We start from the raw sequence: 12,445 nt of genomic DNA on the forward strand, positions 1-12,445 counted from the left end.
TGTATCTTAAAGGGCACATTCATTGATTGGACATACGACTATCCATATGAATAACACAGTCACATAGCCTGGAATCCACAGGGGTTGGATTTTTTATCACGCTGTGATTGGAAAGATAAATGTAACACTCACAATATAGCCTCAATTCATAGATGTCAACCAGTATAAATAGCCATTTTAGAACATTCATAAAACATTGTCCAATGTATCAGTCCAGGGAAGATCAGGGAAGGAGCACTGAGCTTGTTTGGCAGCGGATACGTACACTACCAATACGGATACGGTCTACCAATCTTAACACACACACACACACACACACACACACACACACACACACACACACACACACACACACAGTTTGTGACAGTGTGATTTATTAACTCATTTAGGATTCTGAGAACAATCTTAAATGACATGTAATTCACTATTCAATTGCCACTGAAGTCATTGCATGAACATCAATTTCTTGTGCAATTAAATGTCATATCTACCGGTACATGTTTCCAGTGAAAATGATGTCCCCCTGAAAACAAAGAAACAATGTTCACAGAATCCCAATAATTACAGCATGTCTGATATTCTGAAACAGCGCATGGTTACTATGGTTATTACATAACTAGGTAAACTGTCAACAGCTTAGATAAAATCCCTGGCATAAAATGACACAAACATGGCATGAAAAGTTTTCTTCTACTTCTACTCTGTCTAAACACCCAAAAAGGATTATCATCACACAGGCGTAACTATTTAAAATGAAAATGCAGGACAATATCTTATCTTAAAATTAAATACATAATTATATGATTATGTGATAAAAGTACGGCTGCTTTAGCAAAAATGACCGTGACATATATAATTATAGCAATAAACACCTGTATGATCTTTGCTACCACTGGGGGCGCTACACATAATTTGCCACCAATGCACAAGACACTTGGAACACTTGTAAATCCTTAGTGTAATGGCAGCGTTTCCATGTTGTCTATGACTTAATTTGTGACAAGAACCACAACAAATATTTAAAAAGAAGTATTTATCATCCCTTAAAAAAAATGTTCCATACAAAGTTTCCAAACTAACTGATGGATTTCTATAGATATCTCGATAGAAATGTATTATTTTTATTGATTTTTGATTTTTGTAAATTTTTTGTAGCATTTAAAGTGCACATCTGTCAATTTCAACATAAATCATATTCCTTAATAAATTTTAATGAAAATATATTTTGCTCCTGGTTTTTATTAGACAATATAAAAACTTTTAGTTTTTTAATGATATGCAATGTATGGAATAGTATAGCTACTATCATTTGCAGTGTTTAACACCTACATACTCACATCCTCAGAAATCTTTTTTTCTTCAAATTTCAATAACCTTTTGTAGAGAGCAATTTATGTGTTATCTTATGAATATATTCAACTTATATATTTTGTCATTTTCAATGACAAAACTACTTGCCCTTAAGAACTAAATTCATCGTACCCAGTATACAGTTAAGACTCTACTAGCCACTATAGGTGCTACTATGCAGGGTTGGTTAAAGTGACTTCTCTCAGTCCCCTAAGCGTACAAAATACATCTAAGATAAAACCAGTGTCACCCTTATTCCCCTTTAAGGAGTCCAACATGGTGATTTATGGGATGATATATCCCTTCCACATGTGCCATAACAAACAATGACTTAATAAGCATGATAGCAAGGGCATTATTTACCACATGTTTAATTAACGTGTTATAATAAGGTCTTTTACTTCAATCATAGACCCTCCACTAGGTGGATGGTCAATGCTTCAATTGTAAGTACATAACTCAAGCAGTCTATTGTCTTGTTAAATGGTCCAGCCATGAGTATTTCCTCAAACCCATGATTGATATCAATCTGATTAAAATCCAATGTAGTTTACTCGGCACGATTATTTTTTGGCTCTTACGTTTATTGTCGTTTGTTCTTTTGTGAGCGCCCAATACCTACATCTGACATAATACCATAGGTGTTCTCGGACCCAATCTCATACTTATGAGTAGCCAACCAGAATACAATATAACACTCAACATTCAAAACTGAAAGAAAGAGAACCACCAAACAATAGCGATAACATCTTTGTGTGCACTGTTTGTGTGTGCTCTAGTGTGCTCTAGTGTGCTAAAGCTCATTTTGAACAGAGCCCTCTGAAGTAGTGTATGTAGCTATTGGGTGCTCAAAAAAGAACAAATGACAGTAAATGTAAGAGCTAAAATTAAAGAAATCATGCCTAGTACACTTAGCATACATTGGATTTTAATCAGATTGGATTGACATATCCCTCATTGTTATGAGTGATTTCATTAATCGTATGGCAGCAATTCAGCAACCTCATACATCTTCAAGTCAAACAAGATTTTGGCTAACTCTCCTCTTGTTGCACTGCTTCCTTGTCTTTCTTTCCATTTTCGTAGCAGCTGATAGTTCTTGTCATTCAGCTTATTGCAGTCATGGTCAAAACAATCCACTTGGCCATTGGAGAATCCTAACTTGCGTCCAAGGCGACGGAACGCATGACCAACATGTTCACTAACTGCTTCTAGATCCTCTAGCATTACTGGAGTTGTTGATGCTGAAATCAAGATCCCAAAGTTAAAGAATAAAGTGTTTCTGATCTTTTAAATTAAGATAAATGTGCCTAAACCATGACATAAGCATTGAAAGTACTGTATACTGTTGCGGTATACGTTCACATGTGAAAAAAGAACATTCACTTGCCATATGTTCACATTGAAAAAAGAACATTCACTTGTCTTTTGTGCACTTGTGAAAACAAACATTCACTGTCATTTGTTCACATTTGAAAAAGAATGTTCACTTGTCAATTTTTCACTTGTGGAAAAAGAACTTTCACTTGTCATTTGGTGACACTTGAAAAAGAGCATTCACTTGTCAGTTTTTCACTTGTAAAAACAGAACTTTCACTTATCATTTTTCCACTTGTGAAACAGTGTGTTCACTTGTCATTTGTTCATTTGAAAAAAAAAGAATATTCACTTGTCATTTGTTCGATATTGGAAGAGTATTGATGTGTGATATTCTACAGCATGTAATATTGATTATTGAAAGTATCTTTTGTTGAGAACAACAGTGAATGAAATCATCATTCCCACACCTTCCAGTGTACTTACTTGATATCTTTATCTTTCTAGGTGCTTTACTTGGCAGTTTGTCTGTTGATGCACTGGATATGTACATTGTGTTACCATCACCTATCTGGATACTGCTGTTATTGGCACTGATATTTATAATCTTAGATGCATCACCTGTTGCAGATATGAAAAAGCGTTAAATTTACAACAAATATCACCAGACCACGTTTGGTCAGAAAGCGCAAGGTCATGAAATTCCTACATTGAAGTCCAATCCTAACTTTTCTCCATTGCTAAAAGTCTCCTTTAAAATAAAACATCCGGGTATGCAACATAAATGAATATTCCTCTATCTATGATGTCTACTCATTTGTATATTAGAGTTCATGTGCATAAAGTTTGAATGCTAATTAGAACATTTCAGATATTTACCTTCTGCAGTGTGCTCTGGGACTGTTGTCTGCAATGAAATACCAATGACATTTATCAATGTTAATTAGACGTTGCCAGAATAAACAGTTACAAACATCCATTTCTATAGGTTTTTGTTTATTTTTTTTGTTGTTTATCAACAAAGCAGAAGACAATGAATTTGTTATTAGTATCAGTTGCTGTACATTCACTTTAATGATTTATTTTAGAACTGATGTACTTTTGATGTTAGTTGGACACTAGTAGAGGTACTTGCCACCTGTTTGTCCATTCCTTTTACTGGCTGTCTTTTGTTGTTTGTTGTATTTTCATTGTTTGTTTGTCGCTAGTGTTTTGGGTATATGTATGGTCTTTTTGTCCTGTTGTAGTCTATTGTACATGTTGTCGCTAGTGTTTTGGGTATATGTATGGTCTTTCTGTCCTGTTGTAGTCTATTGTACATGTTACTTTAATTTTGACTTACCTGTGATGAAGCGTAATAAATTAAAAATTAAAAAATTAAAAAATTATGAAATCAATTGTTACACTTACATGTTCAGTCCTTAAAAAGATAGGTTGGTGTCCTGGAGCAATATAATAGACCCCACCTTGGGTTGGCGTGTACTTCCCACCTGGGGGTAGGTCTTGCTGGTTATCTGAGAAATGGTAACCGTAGAGATTGTTGTAATACAAGTGGTGGCATCTGGTCTTGTAGGGCATGATGGACCACAGGTGATAATGAATCTCTGTGTACAAGGATTTACACCTAAATGTTCTTCATCAGTACCACAGATTTGGTTAAAGTTACATTTGTCATGATTTGGACTTTCAGGAAGTACACTTTGCTTAAGTTGGAATTTTGGTTAAGTCAGAAATTAGGTTTTGAAAAGTTTGTATTTGTTTTAGTGTGCTCTTATCATATGATGAATATTCTTTAGTTTTTAGAATGTTGTAGCCTGACAGATGTTATTATATACTGAGTTATAATATGGTACACAGACTCCTATGTTGCTCCATGAATGTTGTACAGTATTAGAAGTTCTAATTGTTATGGAAACAGTACACATACCTAAAGTACGACCAGTATATTCAGCTTCAGTAGGTTCACTTGTCACTTTGTGTGGATGTATCCCTGGAGAATGTGTCTCTGTTAATGGAAATGCATCGTCTGAACTTGTAACATCAACGGTCTCAGTTTTATATTTTGTACTGGAATATGGATCACTTACAGGAAGGTTATTGTCACTGCCTTTGTTTGGTGTGCCAGTTTCTTGTTTGTTCCTATGATCTACAAACAATCATCACCAGGATTATTTTTTGTGACTATTTTTAAGATGGTTTAGTATGGAATGACACTGATGATGATGATGATGATGATGATGATGATGGTGGTGGTGGTGGTGGTGGTGGTGGTGGTGGTGGTGGTGGTGGTGGTGGTGGTGGTGGTGGTGGTGGTGGTGGTGGTGGTGATGATGATGATGATGATGATGATGATGATGATGATGATGATGATGATGATGATGATGATGATGATGATGATGATGATGATGATGATGTTTGAAAGTGTACAACTTGACTATTGAGTGGTATAATTATTTGGAAAAAAACTTGTAACCTGAGAAGTAATATCTTTACTTCACTCACCTTTGTCAAGTTCACTTGAAGTTCTCAATTCAATATCTTCTAAAACCAAGTCATCAAACCTTGCAGAACATTCTGCTATTCCAGTTTTGTCCGGTTGCCTTGTGACCTTTGACACACCTTCAGCCTGTTCTTCCTCCTGTCGTATTACACTACCACCGTCACTTACTCTTTGCTCACATTCGTATTGATTCTAAAGATAGATAATATTATTTATAAATGTTATATATCACTCATACTCGTGCTTTACTTTCATCTCACATGATTAATTGTTTTCAAATTAATCATCGTAAGCCTAACTTCTGGCAGTGTCCCAATTTCCCCTCAATTGGATCAATATAAAAATGTGTGTGTGTGTGTGTGTGTGTGTGTGTGTGTGTGTCTGTCTGTCTGTCTGTCAGTCTGTCTGTCTGTCTGTCTGTCAGTCTGTCTGTCTGTCTGAGTGTGTATGTGTCTGTATGTGTGTAACAGAGAATAATAGATTATTTGACTCGGTAACATTAACAATTACTCACCTTAATTTGTCTGTCTGTCTGTTTGTCTGTCTGGCTGTCTGTCTGTCTGTCTGAGTGTGTATGTGTGGGGATGTATGTGTGTAACAGAGAATAATAGATCATTTGACTCGATAACATTAACAATTACTCACCTTAATTTGTTCTTGAAGATCTATTTCAGCATTTGTGATGTCAATTTCACGCACATTTTCCATCTCTTTTTCTATTCGTACTTTCAGATCTTAAAAAAAAAAACAGTATGTAAATATCATTGGTATTTGTACATTTGATAAAGTTGTAAGTTTGGTCTTATAATGATAAAATATTATAATTGGTAACTTGCATCTGATACGGGATGGAAATAAATGCAAGGAATGTTTCTCAATATACCAAAATCACTAGTTTTAAGAGATTACGAGATGTACTCAAGTTTCACTGACACCCCCCACCCCACCCACCCCCAGTCATCCCCTACCCCATCCCACCCACCCTATGAATTAAGCTGTAGACAACAATTGAAATGAAACAAATTGTTAGAAGTAAAGACCTGGGCATGGCTAACAAAGCATAACAATTATCCAACCTGCTTTATAATAAATCTGTTTCCATGGAAATATATTATTTTATGCTCTTAGAGTGTACATCAAACTGTCATAATTCAATCAGCTTATGTTTATTTTAGCCTAGAAATAAAGTGACACTGGGTTTATGAAAGTAAAAATCTTGGAACCGGTCTATTGATAAATTAAAGAGTCACTCCAGGCCCTTTCAATTCCACCGAGTCATGTCAAGTTTGAGTAGTATCAAACATACCTCCAAACGATGGCCTATCTTCAGGTGTTCCATTCCAACAATCTAACATCATAGTTTTCACAAAGTCTGGACATTCAGGTAGTACTCTGGCCATGTCAGGTCGTTGACCAGTTGTAATGGCAACACATATTTGTGCAGAGTTGTGGGCATCTTTGGTGAAACAGAGAAATTACATCTATGATAAACTTACACCTGTGCAAGCAGTAATTAGGGTATTATTGTTTCAATCAGACAATCTACTATATTCAATAAAATGTTCAAATACCAATAATTAGACATTGTATCGGTACATGTCAATTAGAGGTCTCTTTTATCTATGAGGGCTGATTTTTGGTTGCGGATCAAAAATCTCTTTTATTACATATATTTCTGAAATATAATGACTTAGTCATAAACTTGTATACCATGCACAGTATTGCATCAACTGTGGGTGAATGTATCTACGATACATATAGCATATGCTGAATTTCAGCATATACTATGTGTACCATAGATACATTCATCCACAGATGATTCAATAGTGTTCAGGGTATACAATTTTATGACTAAGTAACTACATATCTAACAAAACAGTTTCAATAAACATTCCAGTTGCAGCTAGTGCAATCTTAACTTTATCATATGTAATGAAATTTGACTAGGCATATAATTATTTTTATGTAATTAATTAATATGTGTACGTGTATGAGTATTCTAATGCGATGAGAAGATAATGTCTAATATGCAAATTAATTTACACCATATCACGCTATATAAATTTAGTCGTCTGTCGGTCTGAGTAAAAAATTAAAGTCTGTCTGAGTAAAAAATTAAAGTCTGGCTGAGTAAAAAATTATACATATGATAAACTTTGTTTGATCTATCAATTTATTGTTATGTATTACAGCAAAGGCAAATGAAGTCATTATACTTACGATCATAAGGAGATGCTTCCGTGATAATTTCCCAGAGTGTAATCGCAAAACTGAAATAGTTGGGACAATAAACAAAAGTATTAAAAGGGGCACAAGCTGAGTTTTTTTGTATTTGGGTGTAGTTTGTTGCTGCATATTTAAAAGCTAGTCGCAGTATTCTACTTACTGAAGCTTACTAAACCATCACTTGCAATTGACTAAACTCAAACTGGGTATTAAGATATAACCCATAAATGACCCGATGACATAATTTATCATATGTATAAAAAATGTCCAGGAAATCCATACCATAATTCAATCAACTGTTCTAACAATGCCAGAAGACAATTGTAATGTTATAGAAGACATGCAGTGACATTAACATAATACTGAAATGTGGTTTTATGTAGGTATTTTCACATGAGTAAAATATCTCATAAACTCAACATCTGTGCATGTATAAGTTATATCTTGGTAGACACATCCATGACATTGTGAACTATGTATAACAACAATGCCTATATACCAAAGCTTTAAGTTCAAACTCACTAATTGTCTCTTAATATCTCCCTGTTTGGGCCAAATAAAAATATAGTTTGTTTCTAATAACCCATTACTGACCCTAGTTTAAGCCCCCAACCCTAAACATGGATGTGGATTTAATGATGGGCAAATGGTTAGAGTGGCCGGCTTGGAATATGCAGGTTGCAGGTTCAAGCCCACTAAAGTGGCTAAAGTTCTTGGGCAAGATCTGAACCACGACTGTACCTCAGTCAACCAAGCTGTAAATTGGGAACCTGGTAGGATAGAGGTTGCAATATGAATGCTTTAATCCTATGTGCTTATAAAGGCTGCAATGAATTGTATGCTCCCAGGGAGTTGAGGAAGTATACAGGGCTGTTGTGCCACTATAGATCCATGCCAGGGTTAATAATTGTTAAGCGCTTTGAGCACAAAATAGGAAAGTGCTATATAAAAACCACATTAATATTATTATTAAAAATTTTGAAAACAAAAAGGTAAAATGGTGACAGTTTATTTCTATTTCTGTGTACACCTTCATGCTTTTGCCTCATCTGTAGTCACATTTTCTTAAAAATCATATTCCAGAGAGAAACCAGGTCTTTTTGGACTATAACAGTACAGTCTGCCTAACCGTTAAACGCGTTCGCCTACTTAACTTATAATTGTCTTCATTTAGTTCTTTTACACCTCATCAAACTCTCACGGAAGTATATGAGAATATGAGTATACATTGGGGTCAAAGTAATTTTTAAAAATTCAAAGTAAAATAAAATAAAATTCTGACCTACATACCCTATTTTCTGAAGTCATGTTATCAGAAACAAACATTTTTTTTGCCTTACCTGTAGACATCAAACAAACTATCTGGTTTTCTGTTAATATCAAGTAAACTCTCTGGAGCAATGTGAGATATTGTACCAGCTACTTCCTGTGATTGAGAGCGCTTTTTCCTTCTATATTTTCTGGTATACTTCTTCCATACTGACAATCCAAAATCCGATACCTAGGTCAAGGAAAGTTAGAAAAAATAACTGGTTAGAAAAATTAACCATTAATTATATGCTGCTAACAAAATTACCCAATTAATCAATCAATTAATTAATTAATCAATCAATCAATAAACAAACAATTTCATATTAATGATATTTGAGATTTACTGATATGACAACAATTTAAGACTAAAAGCAATGGAAAAGCAATTTGATAAATGACAGCTATCCTACTATCAAGTAGACACAGTGTATTCCTGTTTCTCATATTGGTGGGCTGAGATTCTGACAAAGTAAGCAAACCAATTGTTGGCTTTTTCATAGACTATTACCATGTACAGTTTCTCAGTATTGTTCAATCTAAAATTCATACAAACTGGCTGCAAATTTTAATACAGTTATAATATATTACTGAAAATTAATATCAATAATTAGACATTATACATATCAATTTATAGAGGTCTAATTTATCTGCAAGTAGTATTAATAAGTTGAAATCGTAATTCACTGGGGCACTGATTTTTGGATGTGGACATACAAATCAATTTGATTGGAGATATACCATATTCTACATACAGCTACACCCACTATTCAAGGTGAACAATATTACGAGCAAGTAGTCATATTGTGTCTTAGCTATAGATATTTCACAAGTCCATATGGTCTTATATACTAGCAAACATCTTGACTATAATAAACATTTAAACACATCTACAAATCATCTATAGTCTATATAGCCTTATAGACTAGCCATACTTTGGCTATAAATAGTTCATCACGTCGACAAATCATCTACACCGAGTCTATATAGCCTTATAGACTAGCAATATCCGGGCTATATATATTTCACATCTACAAATCATCTACAGTCTATATACCTCTATAGACTATCAAATACCTTAATGGCTATAAATATTTCATCACATCTAAAAATCATCTACAGTCTATATAGCCTTATAGACTATCAAATATAAATATTTCAGCATATCAACAAATCATGTATCCTGTCTACACACTTATAGACTTACCTTGGCTATAAATCCTTGTCCAACAAGAACGTTATCAATCTTGAGGTCTCTGTGTATAATATTCAAGGTAGTAGCCAGATAATTCATAGCTAATATTATATCACGTATCATTCTGGTCCTAATAGGCCATGGATTATCAAATCTTGTTTGAAACTTCTGTAACGATCCATACTGCATAAATTCCACAACCAGAGAATAGCTTCTTGGTTCCATAATGACACCATACAATAAAACAATATTCCGATGACGAGCTTCTGCCATTTTCTTTGCCTCGGCTACTAATTCTTTATGTTCCCTGCAAATAGAACATGATCAACACACTCTCATAAACCACTCATTTTGTGGTGTGTCTTGGATGGTGCCATAAAATAGGCAGTGTATTAGCATGAAATATTGTTTTCAATATGTTTACAATGCAACTTATGTTATGTGAAGGGTTTTTACCATGTACAAGAAAACCAGTACAAGGGTGTTTGTAGCACAAGTAATTAAATTCATTCATTTCGGGGAAACAGTTCAGTATTCGCAGTGGATCATGATACGATATACATTTATATGATTGCTAGGAATTATGGGAATGCTTTTTGTACTAGGAACATTACCACCAATTATTGAACTGCCTGTTGAGTCTCTTGACCAAAACAATCACAAGTTCAGAATGATTTACATTGTAAATTGCATGCTATGGGTAGTACTCAACATCATGCATATGTAATTCTATTATGTGCTATGCCATAGGTATATTTGATCAATGATATTAAACTTTCCTTTACCTATCCATTATTCTAACATTATCGAACATTGTTTTAACTGCAACGTCACCCCAGTCTTCATGACAGCTTTTATGTACAGCTCCAAAGCTACCAGCTGCAAGGAATGTCTTCCCTGTTAACTTCTCTGACGATGTTACTTTAAAAGTATATAGCCTTTCTGGTTCTGGTTCTGGTCTTGACTGGTTCATGTTGAAACTTTACTGTCTATTGATATTGAGCACAACTATACTAGAAGGTGAGTTTAAATGAAGGACGACAATCGAAGGACCACTGAGGTCTTCCAGTGCATATATCCCCTCTTCACTTCAGCTGACGTTCAAGCAAGCGTCTACAAATAAATACGAGTAAAGATCCTGTTCCATATGCAACAAATTTGATAAAATGATGACAAAGATGTTACGTACATATTGCCAGAAAAGGGATCCATAAAATTGAAGCATAGAAACGAGGATATTTTACATAACGTTCAATTTTTGATCAACACTATTGTCTAGTATTGAGGTAATGATATCTCAAATAGGACTGACTCTGTGACTGCATTCAATACAGTCTTACACGAAGTTACAGATATAAGTGTAAATAAAAGATAAAATTTTCGCATCTCAGACTAAAATATGTATGATTCATGAAGGATAACGAATTTGAATGGTTAGATATGAGCTATAACAATCTCACGGGAAGTTTAATTACTTGAAGAGACAACTATTCAAAACCTTACCGAACTTGAAAGACGATCATCGGCTATATGTTTTGAGCGCCACTACGCATATTGCGGAAGTGTTTGGGGGAATCCCCGGTCATATATGTGGGAGATTCCAATAAAATTATAGGTAAGTGTACTATCAACCTGGATGATATCTTGGTCACAAATAAATCCATCATTTATATCTATCAAATAAAACGCATTATTCACTTCCACGTGTACATAATTGAAAATTATTGGATTATGATACAGAGTTATCTACACAATACATGGGAATGTTATTTTTATCTCAGTTCAAAGTTGGAGTTTATGATCAACTAACTTGCACTAACCCGTACAACAAATAGTTTATCCTAAAGATATTGTCGCCGCCGCCGCCGTTTCAGTGCACGCCAACTTATATCACGTCCCTGTTAAATGTATAGATGAGAATTCTGCAGGAATGTTATTCTTGATTTTAATTATACCGTAACACGGACGTTGTCATACACACGATTAATGTGATCTCATCCACTGAAAGACACGGTCACGGCAAAAAATTTGCTCTATTGTCCTGGAACAAAACATTCAAAAAAAATACCGTCACTGGTCTCTGCTCTGCTCTTTTAGACCATCATCATTGAAACGTGACTATGTAAAAATACCCTTCCTGTAGACGTGTAGGACTAAACGCTACAACAGTATTAATTTCCGCTATCCTAACTGACATTTTGAATTTTCGCTCTGGATGAAGTCAAAAACCATTAGGAATTGTAAGAGTTTGATATTCAGTAGGGATGTTCAATCTCCATTTAGGAAGATGGAATGGGCGTTTTTGGGTCAAAATGATACATTTTTATTTTGTAAACTTTTCACTATGTACAAAACCATGTTGATCGTGGATTGTAGCGTCTGATGTTGATAGCCTCCCTGATCTTCCTAGATAAATAATATGGGGGATGTATCAGTTACGGAAACAAAGTCCCAGTCGATATAATGATTGTAGCTACGGGAGTGTTCAGTATGTTATAGTTTTGTCACTCACAGATTTGGGATGCGACTCGAGGTTCAATGTTCGTGCG

At 34.7% G+C, this 12,445-nt stretch overlaps 1 protein-coding gene across 3 annotated transcripts; it reads right to left on the reverse strand.

Moving 5' to 3' along the window:
- Positions 1–420: 420 nt before the first annotated feature.
- Positions 421–11,448, reverse strand: LOC144437394 (receptor-interacting serine/threonine-protein kinase 1-like). Of its 3 annotated transcripts, none has more exons than XM_078126325.1 (13): positions 11,400–11,448; positions 10,682–11,009; positions 9,909–10,203; positions 8,734–8,894; positions 7,388–7,437; positions 6,474–6,623; positions 5,813–5,901; positions 5,170–5,359; positions 4,595–4,672; positions 4,078–4,181; positions 3,547–3,574; positions 3,154–3,288; positions 421–2,594 (listed from the first exon to the last, which is right to left on the reverse strand). In XM_078126325.1, exons 2-13 carry the CDS (start codon positions 10,867–10,869, stop codon positions 2,326–2,328), a joined length of 1,737 nt encoding a protein of 578 aa, XP_077982451.1. In that variant the 5' UTR covers positions 10,870–11,009; positions 11,400–11,448; the 3' UTR covers positions 421–2,325. The 3 variants fall into 3 exon arrangements, with proteins under 3 accessions (XP_077982451.1, XP_077982449.1, XP_077982450.1); XM_078126323.1 differs by having other exon boundaries at positions 4,595–4,813; XM_078126324.1 differs by having other exon boundaries at positions 4,595–4,813; positions 10,682–11,034; positions 11,400–11,446.
- Between the last annotated feature and the right edge of the window lie 997 nt (positions 11,449–12,445).

Source organism: Glandiceps talaboti, chromosome 7 (genome assembly GCF_964340395.1).
Source record: "Glandiceps talaboti chromosome 7, keGlaTala1.1, whole genome shotgun sequence".
NCBI classification, from domain to species: domain Eukaryota; kingdom Metazoa; phylum Hemichordata; class Enteropneusta; family Spengelidae; genus Glandiceps; species Glandiceps talaboti.

Excerpts from the sequence above, each read along its gene's own strand:
- LOC144437394 (XM_078126323.1), bottom strand. The coding sequence starts at position 10,869 with ATGAACCAGTCAAGACCAGAACCAGAACCAGAAAGGCTATATACTTTT. Across the intron at positions 10,204-10,681 it reads AATGTTAGAATAATGGATAG|GGAACATAAAGAATTAGTAG; the intron begins GTAAAGGAAAGT and ends TTCTATTTGCAG. Across the intron at positions 5,902-6,473 it reads AGATAGGCCATCGTTTGGAG|ATCTGAAAGTACGAATAGAA; the intron begins GTATGTTTGATA and ends TTTTTTTTTAAG.